The 20408-nt window shown below is 43.1% G+C and overlaps 1 protein-coding gene across 1 annotated transcript in view; it reads left to right on the top strand.

Moving 5' to 3' along the window:
• The first annotated feature begins 649 nt into the window (after positions 1-649).
• The window catches only part of ZNF536 (zinc finger protein 536), a 232030-nt gene continuing 212271 nt past the window's right edge, over positions 650-20408 (top strand). The window contains exon 1 of the mRNA XM_070952958.1: positions 650-2819. Coding sequence (XP_070809059.1) covers positions 650-2819 — 2170 coding nt within the window. The remainder of the gene's footprint in view (positions 2820-20408) is intronic.

Genomic DNA, 20408 nt, shown 5'->3' with positions numbered 1-20408 from the left:
TGATGAGTTCCCCTTCTATTCCTTCATCTTAGTCATATTGAAGAGTACTGGGCCTAAGACAGAACCTAGTGGTACTCCCCTGCTTACTTGCCTCAATGTAGATGTAGTACCATTAAGGACTACACATTGAGTACAGTTGGTCAGCCACTTACAAATTCATCTGGTGGTGACGCTATCTATCTCCCATTTTTCTAGCTTACCAAGAAGTAGGTTGCGGTCTACTTTGTCAAATGCCTTGCTGAAATCTAAATATATTATGTCCACAGCATTTCACTGGTCTACTAATTTAGTCACTTTGTCAAAGAATGAAATAAGATTGGTTTGGCATGATATGTTTTTAACAAACCTGTGCTGGCTAATAGTTATAACTTTTGTTTGGGTATAACTTTATAAAGGGTAATGTGTTTGTTTTAAAAGCCTAATTAATCCAAGCAATCAAAAAAAGTATGCAGGGTGATGAAGGCCTCGTATAATTAAGACAAAACAATCGTGATGGTACACCATGAACTTGACATTTAATATACATTTATTGAGTATTGACTACAGGAACATTGCATATGGTTTTTGTGCTTTCGTAGATCCGCTGATGAAACTCTTCTACTTGAAAACCTAAATTTTCCCTTCTTTTTTTTGCTTTTTGTTTGCAGGAATGGAGGAAGCTAGTCTGTGCCTTGGTGTTTCTTCAGCGGGACCAGAAGCCGAGGCCCACCTCAACAGCTCCCTGCTCAATGGCCAGTATTCAATGAGTCAGAAGTTGCACCAGATCACTTCCCAGCTCACTCATGCCTTTCCTGAGCTTCAAACCAGACAGAGCCCTGAGGAAAAGGCGGTGGCACTTCTAGAAGACAAGAGCCACATTTCGTTAGCCAACCAGCCTATCAGCAGTCAGATGGCCCTCTTGGCCAATCAACTCAACCGGGAAGTCGATACCAGTTTAAACGGGAGGGTAGATCTACAGCAGTTCTTAAATGGACAAAACCTAGGCATCATGTCTCAGATGAGTGACATAGAGGACGATGCTAGGAAGAACAGGAAATACCCATGTCCCCTGTGCGGGAAGCGCTTTCGGTTTAACAGCATCCTGTCACTACACATGCGCACCCATACTGGGGAGAAACCATTTAAGTGCCCCTATTGTGACCACAGAGCAGCTCAGAAGGGAAACTTGAAGATACACCTGCGTACTCACAAGCTTGGAAACCTGGGCAAAGGCCGCGGGCGGGTCCGAGAAGAGAACCGGCTCTTGCATGAGTTGGAAGAACGGGCCATCCTGAGGGACAAGCAGATGAAAAGCAGCCTCCTACAACCCAGGTCTGATGTCAAAGCCCACCCTCACACTCAGCCTGTCCCTCTGGCTAATTGCAATGTACCCATGTCCACAAACCACAGCACCCCGGATATTTCTAACCCGGTTCCCTCTCCGAAACCTGCCAGCATCCAAGAAGAAGTGGTTGCCACGGCTGCTGGGTTTAGATGTACCTTTTGCAAAGGGAAGTTCAAGAAGCGGGAGGAGTTGGACCGGCACATCCGGATCCTCCACAAGCCTTACAAGTGTACGTTGTGTGACTTTGCAGCATCCCAGGAGGAGGAGCTGATCAGCCACGTGGAGAAAGCTCACATCACCGCCGAGTCCGCTCAGGGCCAGGGTTCCAATGGAAACGGGGAGCAGGCGGCCAATGAATTCCGGTGCGAAGTGTGCGGCCAGGTCTTCAGCCAAGCCTGGTTCCTGAAAGGCCACATGAGGAAGCACAAGGACTCCTTTGAGCACTGTTGCCAAATCTGTGGGAGGCGCTTCAAGGAGCCGTGGTTCCTCAAGAACCACATGAAAGTCCACCTGAACAAGTTGTCAGTGAAAAACAAACCCGCCAGTGACTCAGAAGTCCCCATGCCTGTGGGGAGCATGTCCCAGGAAGCTCATGCCAACCTGTACTCCAGATACTTGTCCTGTTTGCAGAGCGGTTTCCTGCCCCCAGACAAGGCTGGCCTTGGCGAGCAAAACCAGGCTTACAGTAAAGGGGATTTGCCCATGAAAGAACGTGAAGTCCTGGGCAAGCTCCTGTCTCCTATTGCTAGCATCGGACATAGCCTGGCTGAAGGGGACAAGCATTCCTTATTGGGTTGTCTTAACCTTGTGCCTCCACTCAAATCGAGCTGCATAGAGAGGCTGCAAGCTGCCGCCAAAGCTGCTGAGATGGACCCTGTGAACAGCTACCAAGCTTGGCAGCTCATGGCAAGGGGAATGGCCATGGAACACGGTTTCCTGACGAAAGAGCACCAGATTCAGCGGAGCCACGAAGACCCTTTGCCAAACGCTGGAGTTCTGTTTGATAAGGAGAAGCGGGAGTATGTGTTAGTAGGAGCAGATGGTTCCAAGCAGAAAATGCCTGCTGATTTGGTTCACAGCACTAAAATGGGCAATCAGAGAGACTTGTCAAACAAACTGGACCCTCTGGAAGGGAGCAGAGATTTCCTGCCTCACGGTATGAATCCGGGGCTCGACTACAACATGCAGAGCCACGGCGGTACGAAGGAGAAGCCCACCGAGTGTCCCGACTGTGGGCGAGTTTTCAGAACCTACCACCAAGTGGTGGTTCATTCCAGAGTCCACAAGAGGGACAGGAAGGCGGAAGATGAGATTCTCCAGGGGACCATCGATGAGCGCCGTGGGTCTGGAAGCGATCAGGAATCCCAGTCAGTCAGCCGATCAACCACGCCCGGCTCCTCCAACATCACTGAGGAAAGCGGGATGGGTGGAGGCCTCTCACAGACAGGAAGTGCTCAGGAAGACAGTCCCCATCCATCTTCGCCTTCTTCCTCAGGTACGTCTGCTTTTCATGTTGTGTCTCCTCTTTGAAGGGCTCCCAAACTGCACCCATTGCAGACAATAACCGCCATGTTTACTTAATAACCATAGTGATTCGCTTACCAATTGCTGCAAAAAGGTTATGAAATCACGTGTGACGTTGTGGTGACCCACTTAATGACCAAAACAACCTACAACTGTAATTCTGGATTCATTTATGGCCATAAGCTGGGGATTTTCTATATTATATCGCTTTTATCTTACTGTACTTAATTTGGATGCAAATCTATCTGGCTGGTCTGTCTATACAGAGTAATTTCTCCTCCTCTAGCCTCACCAGCCACATCAGTCTCGTTTCTGTTTTGATAAATCCTTATATCGTGTGATACAGTTTATTTATGTGGACAAACGTGGGGCCCCTTTAAAGCTGTGAGCCCCAAATTCTGAATACACAGAGACTGAGAATCATAGGAAGGATCCATTAGAAAGGAACCGACTTCCCATTGACGATTTTTTGTCTTCCGCAATCATTTTAAACCTTATAAAACCATGTTTTAAAAATATCCCATTGGTTTTAGCGTGGGCCCGCTGTGCACAAAAAAGCAAAGCAAAGTAATATTTCATTTAAGCCTTCAACAATATTGAGCCTTATTGGCAAATATATATATATTTATTTATATATATATATATATATTTTTAAAAAAGGAAGGTAAGATTTCTAGCCTCATCTCTCATTTCTAGACTCTTGAACTAATGGATAGTAAATTGAAAGTTATATCTCCAGCCCTTTTTATAACAAAAGCACCTCGCTAATATTGTAATCATTCTGCAGACCTAACAACGGAGGAAATCATGCCATAACAAATACTCTGTTACTAATGGCAACATTGATTTCTGCAATCAGCCATTAAGTCTAGAAAATGAAAGACAGTTCGAGAGGCCTTTAGGCATTACATTGCCCACTGTTAAAGATCTGATAGCAGGCTGTTCTTTTTTTGGTGCTCACCCCCTCCCTGGCTTTCAATAAATATTTTAGCATTGAAGGCAATCCACTGTTACAGTTATTAAGTAGATGCCAGTTTATTTTTGCCGCTCTTGTCATGCTCCAGTATCCTCCATTTCTGAGACCAGATTTATATAAAAGAGTTAGTTTGGGGAGGTGGCTTATAATAAATCTGTAAGCCCCCCCACCCACCCACCCACACTTCTTAAGACTTATAAATCTGTCCTCTGCATTCCACGAATTCCTATAGTGATTAACACTGTTGTTTAAATACCCAGGAAACCCTCCGACACCTCTTAGAATTCTGGCCTCCTGTAGGATATATTTGTCATCAAAGGCATGCAGAAATCCTATGCCGGAATGAATGAGAGGACTGGTTTTTTACACGATCTAGTCGCTTAGATTGCTTTAAGGCGGGTGTCAGCAACTCGTGGCTCTGGAGTCGCATGTAGCTCTTTGGGCCTTCTGCTGCGGCTCCCTGTCCCATCACTGGCTGGCCCCGCCCCACCCCTCGCCAGTCATTCCCAGTCATTCCTCGCCTGGCCACCCCTCCTTTACATGTTTTAGTCTCCAGGCCTTTAATCATCTTAGTTGTTCTTCTTTGCACTTCCTTTGATCAGGATATGCTTTAGAACAGTGTTTCACCACCTGAGCAACTTTAAGATGTGCGGACTGCAACTCCCATTCTGAATGGGGAATTCTGGGAGTTGCAGGCCAGACTTTTAACAGAATAATAGAGTTGGAAGGGGCCTTACACAGAGATGGGTTTCAAAAACTGGGCAGGGGTTCTCTGCCCGGTTGCTGGGTGGGTGTAGCCATGGTGGGCATGGCCTAATCAGCTTCCTGCACCACGGCAGGGGGCGGGGTGTTTTTGTCCTCCCCAGGCTCCGGAGGCTTTCCTTGAGCCTCCAGGAGGGCAAAAACGGCCTCCCCAGGCTCTGGAGGCTGGAAATGGGCCCATTTCTGGCTTTCCCGAACTTCCGGTAGGCCCCTTTTTCACCCTCTCCGAGCCTCTGTGCATGCCCAGCACTTACCTGCATCCAAAACGGGCTGCAGGGGGACTCCTGGGAGGGGTGGGTAGGGGTGGGTGGGGCCAGCCAGGAGTGGGATTTGGGGGGTTCTCCAAACTGCACAGAATCTTAGCTAGAGGTTCTGCCGAACCCCTGCGAACCCTCAGCAGCCCACCTTACAAACGATCATCCAATCTCTTCTAAAAAAAAAAAAAAAACCTTCTGTGTAGGAGCAATGGAGCTTTTTAAAGCAGTCAAGGTTGAGAAAAGTTGCTTTAGAAGAAGTGAGAAAAACAAACAAACAAACAAACAGAGCCTTTGGCTATTTTTATTTGAGTTTCTTATGAAGAAGATACAAATGCCCTCTTGAAATCTCATTGGGCTCTCTTTTTTTTTTTTTTTTTTTAATTTGATTTATATGCTGCCCTTCTCCGGAGACTCAGGGCGGCTTACAATGCGTTAAGCAATAGCCTTCATACTTTTGTATATTTTTTTTACAAAGTCAGCTTATTGCCCCCACAAACTGGGTCCTCAATTTACCTACCTTAGAAAGGATGGAAGGCTGAGTCAACCTTGAGCCTGGGGAGATTCGAACTTACTAATTGCAGACAGCTGGAGTTAAATTACAATGCATTAGTCTGCTGAGCTATCCAGGCTATCCAAGAGTCCTTTTCTTGACTCTTGTTCAAAGAGATCCTTGAAATCAGTCTAATTTGATTATAGGCTTGGTGGGTAAATCCCCCAAAAATGGCCTTTTTTTTTTTGGGTGGAAAGAAACTCATTTTTGCTTCTTCTGTTCCTTTCTGGTTGAATCTGGACCAGAACAATATCCAGTTTTGAGCATCAAAAATACCAATCAAATACATTGTTTTCCCCCACTCCCCCAGCTGTAACTATCAGGCCTTTGAGATAGTCCAGATAAGAAGCACCAACCATGAATACTAATACTACCTCCATTGTACGATTTCTCCAACCTTTCCTCTTTTGGACCCAAATGTAATTTATCAGAGCGTGGTCTAGACTGGGTTTTTCCTCCTGTCTCCCAAGGTCAGGGATGGGCAGCTGTGCTTGACAGATGTTTTCAATCTCCAATTTCCATCATTCTTTGCCAGTGGTGAGAGGTGCCACAGCAGCTGCCTTTAGATGTTGTCCACCGCTGGGTAAAACCATAGATAACCTGGGCCACAGCAGTCTCCTGGCCAAATTAATGGTCTGTCCATCTATGAAATCACTTGCTTGCTATACATGCCAAACACAGTCTCTGGATACAGAGAGAAGGGTACGGATTTTTCCTGACTGAACCTCTCGTCTCTGAACTTGCTTTGTCTTTTTCAAAACTGGCCAGGTCTGCAGCTTTCTGAGCCTGTAGTCCACTCCAAGGATTAGGAAAACTATGGTGCAAAGTTTCTAACCATACATGAAAATAATTCATGCACCTTTAATCTTCTTTTATCCTGGGGAATTTAGAGAATATTTTGCTCTTTAAATTCCCTCTATTTTAAAAAAAAGACAACAAAACCCAGCTGCATTTCTGGACCTTAGTCAATTTATGAGATTTACCATTTATAAAGGGAAGCGGTGGCTCAGTGGCTAAGAGCCTTGATAGTACCGTGGTTTAGTGCACCCTGTCATTAACACAGCTGCCTGCAATTTCTGCTGGTTCGAATCTCTCCAAGGCTCAAGGTTGACTCAGCCTTCCATCCTTTCTAAGGTAGGTGAAATGAGGACCCAGTTTGTGGGGGCAATAAGCTGACTTTGTATAAAATATACAAAAGAATGAAGGCTATTGCTTAACGCATTGTAAGCCGCCCTGAGTCTCCGGAGAAGGGTGGCATATAAATCAAATTTAAAAAAAAAATAAGATGCTGAGCTTGTCGATCGAAAGGTCGGCAGTTCAGCGGTTCAAATACCTAGCGCCGTGTAACGGGGTGAGCTCCCGTTACTTGTCCCAGCTTCTGCCAACCTAGCAGTTCGAAAGCACGTAAAAAATGCAAGTAGAAAAATAGGGGCCACCTTTGATGGGAAGGTAACAGCGTTCCGTGCGCCTTTGGCATTTAGTCATGCCGGCCACATGACCATGGAGACGTCTTCGGACAGCGCTGGCTCTTCGGTTTTGAAATGGAGATGAGCACCGCCCCCTAGAGTCGGGAACGACTAGCACATATGTGCGAGGGGAACCTTTACCTTTACCTTACCATTTATAAAGATGGAAGACCAGAAAGTTTGGCAACATTTATCTCATATTTTTAAACTTACGTACTGAATTTAGTTTCCACTCATGTCAATGGGATGAATAATTTCTAATTTTTTTCCTTGTAGCCTCCGAATAGAAATGTAGCATCTGTACGGCAAGCCATGCCATAGGCGCCGAATACCAAAGTTTCAACTTTTTTTTTCCCTGCACTCAACAACATGCTTTTAAATTTAACCTGGCTGTCTTTGCTAATATTTCTTGGTCTGCTACAAAATTCTCAAGAAACAGTTTTAAGTTGTTGCAAAAAAACCGATTGCTACCTGGGGCAGATAAATCAGCAGAAATACAAAAGAAGCTTTTATTCTCATAGAGTTAAAGAGAAATAGCCATTGAGACAGACATTAAAGCCTTACTACGAAAATACTGTTTAACCAATGTCTGAGCCCACAACAGGTTTCAGAACTTAATTTGCATCACTTAATTCTTTTTTTTTTTGTACGGTTGTTGTTGCAAACTGGGTCAGAGGGCCTGAGAAACTATTCTTTTTCAGATCTTAACCGAGGGATTCTTTATTTGTAAATTGGTGCTCTTAACATGATAGTAGTTTCTGAATTCATCATATTAAAAATAAAACCTTTTATACACGGTGCCTCTTAGAACAGGTCTCTAGAAGACAGCTTACAATGAGTGGCAGTGGAGGCTTTGTTATCTGATGTAATTTTTCACAAGGGAGGATTGGGAATAGAAGTGGCTGCTTTTTCTTTTCTTTTCTTTTCTTTTTTCTTTTTTGAAAAAAAAATGTCTGGTTCAGGCTGAGAAGAAGAAAGGGTCAAGTTTGCAATCAAACAGTTATTGCAGAGATGTGTGACTGTCACTGGCTGCGCTAATGTGGTATGCAGCTGTTTGTTATGTGAGTAAAAGAATGTTTGAATCAGTGAACATGTGAAAACGGCTCTGGTGGACCAGAAAATGTGTTTGTTCTTTGACTCTGTAAATTGCCATGAACTAAGCCGAAGAGCCACTGCTAAAACCCAGACCTTTCAACAAATGAAGAGGTCATATTTTCTCCGAGAAAAATGGACCAAATTGGTCAGCTAGATCATTTCCTTCTCTTGCAGCCTTTGCTTGTTGTTGTGTTGTTGCTTGTAAAAATTGCAATTGCTGTTTGCTCTTTGCTCATGGAGGCAGGGCAAAGCTCACACAAATTGTGAGCCACTTGTTGGCTCCACCGGCGTCTCTCTGACCGTAACCTCATTACTAAGGAGTAAATCCTATCGATTTCAACGAATCAGCATCGAACTCGCTGTCCCCGTGGAAGGCTAGACAAGTTTTGAAAGGGGTGCCTTGGGGTAAATTTCTCCAGATGATCCAAAGTTTCCAGGACATGAGCTGGGAATGTCTGAGATAACACAACTGCCTTTCCAGATCAGTCTTAAAAGAGATAATCTCATGATTATTTGCACCGTCCGTCTCTCGATCAAAATTAGTTAGTTTTATGAACTTTGAAAGCTGTGCAGGGCGGATGCTTGTGGTGAAGGGGGGAGAAACGGGGGACTGCCATTGCACTCATGTGCAGAAAAGGGCAGCTACTGTGTTGTGTTAGTTTCTGAAATCTGTGGCAGGAACTCTCTAGCAGGCAGAGAATCAACACACCCAAATCGGGGGCTGCTTCTCCGCGATTCTTTGCGGAGGCTATTTTATTTTATTTATTTTTTTTGCTCAGAAATTGGCAAACAGAATAATTAAAACTTAATGTTGTAAGAAATGATACTGTTCGTTGTTAACTAGTCGAGTCGCTATACCTTCCGCATTTGCCTATAATTTTGGTGTGGAGATAATTGAAGTCTTGATAGTATGAAAGGGGTAATTGAATGCAGTGACCCTCCAGTTCATTAAATAAAGAAGGTTAAGTTACATGATCAATGGAAAGCACAAAGATGGTGGGTTTGTTTTTTTTTTTTTTAAAAAAAGAGAGAGAATAAAAAGAAAAGGGGGGAGAGAAGGAAAATAAAATACCATGATCTATAATAATTTATTCTTGCCCATAGTACTTCGTGTTGACTTTGGCACAAAATGTTTGATCAGCTGGTTTGGATCCTTTCAAGTGTTTCTCTCCATCCGCCCAATCCTTTCCTATGGCAGCGAACTCTTTCTCCAACAATGAGATTCAGCCTATATTTATGCCATTGACAGAGGATATAAGAAAAAAAAAAAGCTTTTGTATTGGACAGTGCTGCAAAGATGCTGGACAGAAAATGTTATGTTGCCAATTTCTTTCTGTTTCTCTTTTCCTTCCTTCCTTCCTTCCTTCCTTCCTTCCTTCCTTCCTTCCTTCCTTCCTTCCTTCCTTCCTTCTTTCTTTCTTTCTTTCTTTCTTTCTTTCTTTCTTTCTTCTTTCTTTCCTTCCTTCCTTCCTTCCTTTCTTCCTTCCTTCTTTCCTTCCTTCCTTCCTTCCTTCCTTCCTTCCTTCCTTCTGTCCTTCCTTCCTTCTATCCCTTTCTTTCTTCCTTCCTTCCTTCCTTCACTCCCTCCCTCTCTCCCTCTCTTTCCTTCCTTCCTTCCTTCCTTCCTTCCTTCCTGTCTTTCTTTCTTTCTTTCTTTCTTTCTTTCTTTCTTTCTTCCTTTCTTCCTTCCTTCCTTCCTTCCTTCCTTCCTTCCTTCCTTCCTTCCTTTCTTTCTTTCCCCATCAAAAGTTCTACGTGGACAAAAAAAAAAAAAAAAAAAAACCCAACCCAGGCAGAAAATTTAAAGCTGAGGATTAAGATCTTCATTTTTTTTTCCTCCTTTCTTTTTCTTTTTCTTTTTTTTTTTTGCTTGTGCATTCCAATTGTTCTTAAAATATTTGGCAATGTCAATTAGTAACTGAGCAGAGTTAGCTGATGAACACAATTTTCCACTAGACTGAGCACCCTATTGTAGTCGAGCTAACAGCAGCTTTCTGAGGTCATTATCATTCTCGGCTAGTTTTGCCCAGCTGCTTCATGCTGCAAAAGCCAAACTTTATACTGGAGCTTTGGGATGGCACGCAGCAACAGGGGGCTGGAAAAAGGAGGAGTGGGAAGTTGGCAAAGAAGCTTAAAAAGCACACACACAAATAAAAATAAAAATACACTCGGAGGAAAGAGAATGTCAGTGCTTCTAGGTATTTTTGAGGAGCTCTTGTTTCTGAGCTGTGATGCTTTTCCCCTCAGTGAATCTTGTTTGATCTTGGACAAGTTGAAGCTACATTGCATTTTTTGGTTGCTTCATGAACTTGGATGGATAAAGGTAAAGGCTTCCTCTGCCTGGTTGTGTTTGAATCTAAGGGGCAGCACGCATCTCTGTTTCTTAATTGAGGGAGCAAGTGTCTGAAAACATTTTGTGGTCGTGTAGCCAGTGTGATTGAGCCACATGGAAAGCCGTTACCTTCCCACTGAAGTGGTACCTAGTTATCTACTCGCGCTTGTATGCTTTGGAACTGCTAGATTGGCAGGAGCTGAGGTAAGGAATGGGAGCTCATCCCATCATACGGCTCTTGGGTCTCAAACCCGGGCTGCCAGCTTTCCAAGCTCAGCATCTTTAGATTATGGCAAAAAGAGAACTATCCCACCTGAAATAACTCACCTTCATCTGAACATCTTCATCTTCTTCAATGAGGGTTGGGCGTCCACATTAATAACTCATATGTGTTGGCTTCTGTTGCAGTGCTTCTCAACAACATTGTACATAAGATGTGTGGAGTTTATTTATTTATTTATTTATTTATTAAATTTATATACTGCCCTACTCCCGAAGGACTCAGGGCGGTGAACAGCCAAGAGATAAAATACACATAATACAAACATTAAAAAATCATTTAAAAATACATTAAACACTTTGGCCCACGAACAAATTTAAAACACCCCAATTTATAAAACAAATTTAAAATAATTTAAAAGGGAGGTTAGGCCAGACCAGCCTGCTGGAATAAGAATGTTTTGAGGGCACGGCGGAAAGTGTGCAAATCCGGGATCCTCTGTATCTCTGGGGGGAGCTCGTTCCAGATGGTAGGTGCCCCCACAGAGAAGGCTCTCCCCCTGGGGGCCACCAGTTGACATTGTTTGGCCGACAGCACCCTGAGAAGACCCTCTCTATGGGAGCGTACTGGTCGATGAGAGGATACTGGTGGCAGAAGGCGGTCTCGTAGGTACCCCAGTCCTAAGCCATGGAGCGCTCTAAAGGTGGTAACCAAAATCTTGAAGCGCACCCGGAAGACCACCGGGAGCCAGTGCAGCTCGCACAGAAGGGGAGTCACATGGGAGCACCATGTCGCTCCCGTAACCACCCGCGCGGCTGCATTCTGGACCAGCTGGAGCCTCCAGGTGCTCCTCAAGGGGAGCCCCATGTAGAGAGCATTGCAGTAGTCCAGGCGGGAAGTGACGAGGGCATGAGTGACCATACGTAATGAGTCCTGATCCAGAAAGGGACACAACTGGCGGATCAGGCGAACCTGATAGAAAGTCCTCCCGGCCACAGCTGTCAAATGCTCTTCTAAAGACAGCCGTGAGTCCAGGAGGACACCCAAGTTACGAGCCCTCTCCATGGGGGCCAACGACTCACCCCCAATAGTCAGTGATGGCACCAACTGAGTATATCGGGACATCGGAAACCACAGCCATTCTGTCTTGGATGGGTTGAGCCTGAGTCTGTTTCTCCCCATCCAGATCCGTATGGCCTCCAGGCACTGGGACATCACTTCAAGGGCATCATTGGGGTGATCTGGGGTGGAGATATACAACTCTCAGAAGTCCCCAGCCAAAATTCTGGGATTCCACACACATCTTAAAATTGATGAGGTTGACAAATATTGCTTTACAGAAAAGCAGACCCATAGAGCCATCCAGAGGGGCAGATGATAGACGGTTTTGTGGACACGTTGATCTGAAATACAGCTAAATGCTGTATTTGCTATAAATACTTCATGGGAAGTCATCTAAGAACAATTCTAGTTATTTGCTATTTTATCCGATTCCTTGATATAAGAACTATGACTTCTCCCATGACTTCTATGGAAGACAATGGATGGCCAGCAGAAGGAAGAGTTTTTCTAGGGCTATAACCAGAAAGCTAGAACTGCAAGCAAGATTTGTTGGCGAGTATGACCTTTTGAAGTTCATCTAAAACACAGAACATAGCAAGAACATATTCTTATTCATTTATTAGACTTCTAACCTACCTCAAGGAACTCTGCATAGTGTTTACTATGAATATTAAATAGCTGCAATATTATGCAACAATGTGTTTGTGGGTGTGCTTTCAAAACAATATTCCCTTCCCTTCTCTCCCCTTTCCTTCTCTTCCCTTTCCCTATCTTTCCTTTCCTTTCCTTTCCTTTCCTTTCCTTTCCTTTCCTTTCCTTTCCTTTCCTTTCCTTTCCTTTCCTTTCCTTTCCTTCCCTTCCCTTCCCTTCCCTTCCCTTCCCTTCCCTTCCCTTCCCCCCAGGGAGAGAGAAAGAGAGAGAGAGAGAGAGAGAAAAAAAAAAGAGAATGAATTTATGCCAGGAAATAATTAAGAGTGTTAAAATTTAAAAGCAGCATGCAGTGATCCCTAGGTTGCTTTGATTGGCAAAATATTCTCAGGAAGAGGTGACAAACAATTTGGGGGAAATTAAAAAGATTCACTCACTGTACAATGGTTCTTCAGATTATTTGAGTTGTGGCTGTTAGGGGGACCATGGTTGCTGATTATTTGTTTGTCTCGTTTGGTGTCAGGTTGACTGGGATGCAAAGCTGCACTTCTTTTAAAGCTCAGCTGTTATAACTGAACGCCATATGTAGCATTTCTGGTGCCCGATATGGAACACCGTACATGCTGCTCCATGTTTGCAAGAGATTTAGAGAAGCTTGAACGCTGGGTATGAAAGCTGTGGTGCATCTAGGCATTGGGGAAAGCACTTCCTGGCTGAGGTTCAGCTTTTTGTTTCTTACATAACGTCCATCAATGGCAGAAGCCGAGGAGAAATGGCTTAACCGGGGAAAGGCAAAAGATCTGTTTAGCCTCGTGCTCTGTTTCCAAGGGTGACCAACCAGATGTTGCCGGGGAAGGTCACAAGCAGGATGTCATGTCAGATGCCAACCCCCTCCCGTTAGTTTCTGAAACCCAACCATTCGGCAAATTGTGGAAGTTGTTTTTATTTATTTATTTTATTTATTTAGTTTGTCAAGCATGTACGAGATAACAGGAATAAGCATAAACATGGGTATGAATACAAGAAATGGGTATGAATAAATGGGGACTATAGGACAGGAACGGTAGGCAAGCTGGTACGCTTATGCACCCCCCCCTTTATGGACCTCTTAAGAATGGGGTGAGGTCCACAGTAAACAGTCTAAGGTTAAAGTTTTGGGGGTTTGGGGATGTAACCACAGAGTCAGGTAGTGCATTCCAGGCATTGACCACTCTGTTGCTGAAGTCGTATTTTCTGCAATCGAGTTGGAGCAGTTTACCTTGAGTTTGTATCTATTGTGTACTTGTGTATGATTGCAGTTGAAGCTGAAGTAGTCATTGACAGGTAGGACATTGTAGCAGATAATTTTGTGTACTACGCTTAGGTCAGACCATAGGTGGCGTAGTTCTAAGTTGTCCAAGCCCAAAATTTCAAGCCTGGTGGCATAAGATATTCTGTTGTGAGCAGAGGAGTGGAGGACTCTTCTCGTGAAATACCTCTGGACTCGCTCAATTGTATTAATGTCTGATATACAGTGCAGATTCCAGGCAGACAAACTGTAATCGAGAATTGGTCTAGCAAAGGTTTTGTATGCCCTAGCTTGCAATTCAATGTTACCGAAGAAGAAGCTTAACAAGATTAGGTTTACAACTTTTAATGTTGTGGGGTACTGCAGAGGTTGCTTCCAAGCGGATAGACTAGACTGAGGTGAGAATCTTTGGAAATCCCTCTTTCTCAAGGGACAAGAGGCAGGGACAATGATCACGCTGCTTATTGGCTTTATCAATCGTGCATCATCCAATGAAGCCATTCATTGAATTGTTGCATGAGGCTATTTCCTGCAATTCATTTGCATTGCTGAGGAAGTTGTATCTCTTATAACACTTGGTCTATCACTTTTCTTTCTATTTCAATCCAGATGTGAATACACGTAGTCATCGATTTACAACAGTTTCATTTAGTGACCCATTCAACGTTACAACGGCACTGAACGTTACAACGGACTTCTGGCCGTTTTTCACAGCATTACTTTCCAGCATCCCCAGAATCATGTGATCAAAATTGGTTCATATTTATGACCGTTGCTCCCCTTTTGCGACCTTCTGACTACCAAAGTCCATGGGGGAAGCCAGATTCACTTAACAACCGGGTGACTAACTTATCAACTGCAGTGATTCACTTAACAACTGGGGCAGGAAAGGTTGTAAAATGGGGCAAAACTCACTTATCAAATGTCTCACTTAATAACAGAAATTTTGGGCTCAGTTGTGGTCATAAGTCAAGGACTACCTACAGTATATGATGCAAACTTTGTTCTATTTTGACGTGATTCATTTACTGAAATGTTGCCACGTGGGATGGGATGAAGACTGGCATTGAAATGCCAGCCATTCTATCCTAGCCAGACTTGGATAAAATTGAGCAGCTGTAATGTCGCTGGAATGTTAGCTCCTGTCATGGTTATGATCTTAAAAAGAATTCTTCGGTAAGATCAGTAATGGTAGATCAGTTTCCTTGAGAAATATATATATATATAAATTTGGTTTATATGCCGCCCTTCTCCGGAGACTCAGGGCGGCTTACAATGCGTTAAGCAATAGCCTTCATTCTTTTGTATATTTTATACAAAGTCAGCTTATTGCCCCCACAAACTGGGTCCTCATTTCACCTACCTTAGAAAGGATGGAAGGCTGAGTCAACCTTGAGCCTTGGAGAGATTCGAACCAGCAGAAATTGCAGGCAGCTGTGTTAATAACAGGGTGCACTAAACCACTGTACTATCAAGGCTCTTTCACTGTTATTGATCAAAACATCCGAAGTTTGTATCTTATGGCACATCACTCAGTTCAGATACAATGGCCAGTTTGGTCTACTAGGCTAGGCTAGAATATGGGAGATTGTGAGTTCTAGTCAGGGGTGGAATAAAAAAAAAAAGACTTCTGTGAGTTCTGTGGGTGTGTCTTGGTGGGCGTGGCGTGTCTTGGTAGGCATGTCTTGGTGGGCATGGCAGGGGAAGGATACTGCAAAATCTCCATTCCCTCCCCACTCCTGGGGGAAGGATATTGCAAAATCTCCATTCCCACCCCACTCTGGGGCCAGCCAGCCAGAGATGGTATTTGCCAGTTCTCCGAACTACTCAAAATTTCCGCTACCGGTTCTCCAGAACCTGTCAGAACCTGCTGAATAGCACCCCTCGTTCTAATCCTGCCTTAGATATGACAGCCCATTGGGTGACTTTGGATAATCACCGCAAGATTGTGAGTTCTAGTCCCGCCTTAAAAGCTGACTGGGTGACTTTGGACCAGTCTTCCATCCTCTCTGTCTCTGTCTCTGTCTCTGTCTCTGTCTCTGTCTCTGTCTCTGTCTCTTTGTCTCTTTGTCTCTCTCTCTCTCTCTCTCTCTCTCTCTCTCTCTCTCTCCCTCCCTCCCTCCCTCCCTTCCTTCCTCCCTCTTTCTCTCTCTCTCAATCCAATACACCTCTCAGGTTTGTTGATGTGGGAAAAATATAAGGAAGAAGCATTATTAGATATATTTGCCACCTTGAGTTTATAAAATAACAAAGATGGGATACAAATAAATTAAAATAAAATGAAAATAAACAAACTACAGAGAAAGAATGCAAATGTGCCTTAGAATATTGGGTAAAGTATTTGTTGCAGATTTTTTTTTAAAAAAATATGAAAGCATCATTTCACGTTTTCAACGAAAAGGAGTGTAAACTTCTAAAATGGTGGAATGGTAGCTTTGTAATATCCCTTTGAAGTAAAACACATCCTAGCACATTACGTAAGTAAGATGTAGGAGTTATCAACTTCACACAGAATACAGCTTTCCCCCCCCCCAATTTATTTTGGGTTAGATTGAGAGTAACTTTGGGAAGACCAGCATAGTTGCTGAAAGACAGCACAATGGTGCTACTAATAGGCAGGAAGTACAAGAAGATTCCTGTTTAAATTTTCATTACTAGTTATTTAAGGATATTACCAAAAATATTTCACTGTCACCATATGATGTTTCTAAATATAGCAACTATGAATCAGATACCTACTGTAGAATGCATTATAAAAATAACACTATAATATGTTCGTGCTTAGATCTGTATTTAGAGTTTTTAAAAACCACCAAGATACAATCTGTTTTTCCTCAGCATCACAGCAGGGTTTGATTGAAAGAAGTCTTAAGTATTTTATTGTTATTTATTTAAAAACATACATAGGTCCATTTTGGAGATGAATTCAAATGCCTTAAACATACAAGCATACCTTAAAATGGCTCTACTTTTTTAAAAAAAAAGGAAAGGAAAGGAATCAAATATTAGTGGTGGAGGAATAGCACTGAAATAACAAAGCAAACAGGACAAGAAGGGAAAATATTTCTGGAGTACCCACATTTGAGCAAAATGCCTTTGAGAAGGAAATTCTGGTGAATGTCCACTAAATAATAGTCTGTTCTGAAAAGACCCTACTCTTAGTTGTTGCTTGCCATGACTTATTTAGTCATGCAACTTATTGAATCTGTAGGCAATCTTCAGATATTGAATGGAGCACGTGCAGAGGTGGTATTCAGCAGGTTCTGACCAGATCTGGAGAACCGGTAGTGGAAATTTTGAGTACCGGTAAATACCACCTCTGACTGGCCCCACCCCCAGTTCTCTGCCTCCTGAGTCCCAGCTGATAAGGAGGAAATGGGGATTTTGCAGTAACCTTCCCCTGGAGTGGGGAGGGAATGGAGATTTTACAGTATCCTTCCCCTGGAGTGGGAAGGGAATGGAGATTTTGCAGTATCCTTCCCCTGTCATGCCCAACAAGCCCAACATCCATCAATCAGATGTCTAGTTGTCTTCTTGTTGTTGTTAGTTGCAAAGTCATGTCTGACCCATCACGACCCCATGGACAACGTTCCTCCAGGCCTTCCTTTCCTCTACCATCCTCTGGAGTCCATTTAAGGTCACATCGACTGCTTCAGTGACTCCATCCAGTCACCTCATTCTCTGTCGTCCCCTTCTTCTTTTGCCCTCAATCTTTCCCAGCATCAAGCTCTTCTCCAGTGAATCCTTCCTTCTCATTAGGTGGCCAAAGTATTTGAGTTTCATCTTCAGGATCTGGCCTTCTAAAGAGCAATCAGGGTTGATCTCCTTTAGGACTGACCGGTTTGATCGCCTTGCAGTCCAAGGGACTTGCAGAAGTCTTCTCCAGCACCATAGTTCAAAGGCCTCAATTCTTTGGTGCTCAGCCTTTCTTATGGTCCAACTTTCACAGCCATACATTCTACCCGTGTTTAAAGGATAGCTTCTTTTGTTGATATTACTATTATTAGTTCAATTTATATGCCGCCTTTCTCCGGAGACTCGAGGCGGCATATCAAATTGACCCTAGAAATACATTGGAACTTCTTCCTCAAATGTACACATTGCAATTATAAGCATAAATACTTAGCATTTGTATAACGTATTGAAGTGTGGAAAGAAACCTGGACCTCGTGATTATTAATAAACTTGAGATTAAAGCAGCTTTTGAATCCGGGATTCCTTAGCCCACAGCTCTAACCACAAAAACTTAAACTCATCTGGAACATCAATTTAGAAATAGCTTTTCCAAGCTACTTTTCATTTTATCATTAACTGTATTTCACTTACACTGTGCTTCTTCCATATTGGAGATGCTGATTTATTACAACATTAATTGAATGTATAATAAGTCTGCGGAAGAAGCAACATCTGGAAGTTGTTGATTACATATACCTCAAAGTCCAAGAATTCATTCAAACAAAGAAATGTTTGAATTACAATTGATGAAAGCCCAGAGTGGGCCTATGATGTGGTTAGAGTATAAGTGGTCATTTAGCTAGTTTTGGGTTGCTTTGGACCTACCTAGAATCTCTAGGGACTTGGCTCTTGATGCACGAGGCTCTAGATGCCTCATTTTTGGAACCTTGAGAATACTAATGTTTAGCATTTCGTGTTTTTCTTAACAAACGGTTGGTCTGGTATCCCAAGGGCAGTGCCCTGCTTCGACCAACTTTTTATAATGAAAACAAGGAGGCGTAGCAAACAAGTTGCCTCCAGGGAAACGCAGCTGCTGTTCCATCTTGTGGGATAGTTTTTCTCATTCAGAACAGCTCCAAGGGTAAGGATTACATTAATGGGGTAGCAGCGTAGCAAAATCATTGTTGGGATGATACCTGTGAAATAGAAGTGCAGGAACTGTCTCTGCCCTTCCCTTTCAGAAACCACTATTCTTCTTCTTTTCTTCTTCTTTGTTTTCCCTTGAGGGAGAAATGATCAGGCTCAAATGATCGTATTTTGGATATGTTATTAGAAGCTCCCTCGACACTTCTATCACCATGGGAAAAGTGGAAGGAAGGAAGAGAGGACAACAGCTGGTGGATAGACTCAATTACATTGGCAGTGTTGGAAGATCTTAAAAGACAACATTGAATTTGGGCCATCCTTGTCTATATGCTTGTTAAAGAGTTAACCTGGATTCGATGGCATATAACAATCATCATATTCTAGTTATGCGTTCATATTTCCATCAGACACCCCTCAGGATGCCACTATAGAATGCCAAAACAACTAGACACAGAGACATTTTTTCCCTTGTGCCATCGCTCTGCTAAACACCTAATTCCCACAGCACTGTCTTATGCCTAAAGATATTTACCCATGTAGTAGGGCTGTAGTATTATTATTATGCTTTCATTTTTTTTACTACTACTACTTATTATGATTATTATTACTCTGTTGCTTTGCATGTAATGTGAGATCTTCTGAACCAGAAACAAATCCCTTGTGTATCTAATCACACTTGGCCAATAATTTCTATTCTATTCTATTCTATTCTATTCTATTCTATTCTATTCTATTCTATTCTATTCTATTCTATTCTATTCTATTCTATTCTATTCTATTCTATTCCATTCCATTCCATTCCATTCCATTCCCCATTCTCCACTCTGCAACTCCAATACATTTGATGGAGTTCTACTATGCACCCAAGAGAGGAATTGCTAGATTAGGCAGTTTCTACATTCTGGTGTCTTTAGCCATGTAGTGAAGTATCCAACTCTTTTGAAAGGTAGTAAGATAGGCAATGGGTGCTGCCCATGTGGTCAAAGAAAGTTTGATGTCACAGATATGCACCAGTAGATATGCCACAGGTACCCAAATTGTAATGGTCAGGTGACAGAGATTTTCATTTCCCATAACTAAACATAACGAAGACTGTTTATTCCCACCCATTCAACTCCTACTACAAACCAATGTTTTGTAAGGTACCTGTTTGCCCCATTGTTATCCATAAAATGGATCTATCATTAGGTGGACAGGTATAAAAGTAACACACACACACACACACACTTCTGTTTTTGCAAACTACTATTCCTGTGTTCTGGCTTTGGCCCATGTCTTACCCAACTTGGTTGGATAATTCCACACTGGTATGTGTCCGTTTCTCTTGGTTAAGTATATGTTGGTAAAGAAGCCATGATGGACCAGACAAAGAGCAGAAAGGAGGACAACAGTGTGTAATTACTCACATTTAAAGGAGGGCATCATTTGTAGCATCTCTGCCAGCTGTATTGAGTGGCCAAGCATGTTGTATACTTACACTATACAATTAAAGCGTGGGTGAGCAAGTCCACTTCTATTGATGATGTTTTTTTTTTTTTTTTTTTTTTAATTTGATTTATATGCCGCCCTTCTCCGGAGACTCAGGGCGGCTTACAATGTGCTCAGCAATAGCCTTCATACTTTTGTATATTTTATACAAAGTCAGCTTATTGCCCCCACAAACTGGGTCCTCATTTAACCTACCTTAGAAAGGATGGAAGGCTGAGTCAACCTTGAGCCTTGGAGAGATTCGAACCAGCAGTAAATTGCAGGCAGCTGTGTTAATAACAGGGTGCTTTAAACCACTGTAGTACCAAGGCTCATTATTGTGTTTCCCACATAATTTACATTCTTGCCATGGCCCATCCCTTGTTTAAATGAGTGGCTGTGGCTTCCGGCGTCCCGGTATAGTCAGCTGGTACCATCACTGACAATTGGGGATGAGATCTTGCTCCCCACAGAGAGGGCCCGCAACTTGGGTGTCCTCCTGGATTCATGGCTATCTTTAGAAGATCATTTGACAGCCGTGGCCAGGGGGTGTCTTTTATCAGGTTCACCTGATCCGCCAGTTGCGTCCCTTTCTCGATCGAGACGCCTTGTGCAC

This window comes from Pituophis catenifer, unplaced genomic scaffold (genome assembly GCF_029215685.1).
Source record: "Pituophis catenifer annectens isolate HBS135680 unplaced genomic scaffold, rPitCat1.0.hap2 SCAF_13, whole genome shotgun sequence".
NCBI lineage: Eukaryota > Metazoa > Chordata > Lepidosauria > Squamata > Colubridae > Pituophis > Pituophis catenifer.
Note: the sequence above shows the minus strand (reverse complement) of the source record. Positions and strands in the feature narration are given on the sequence as shown.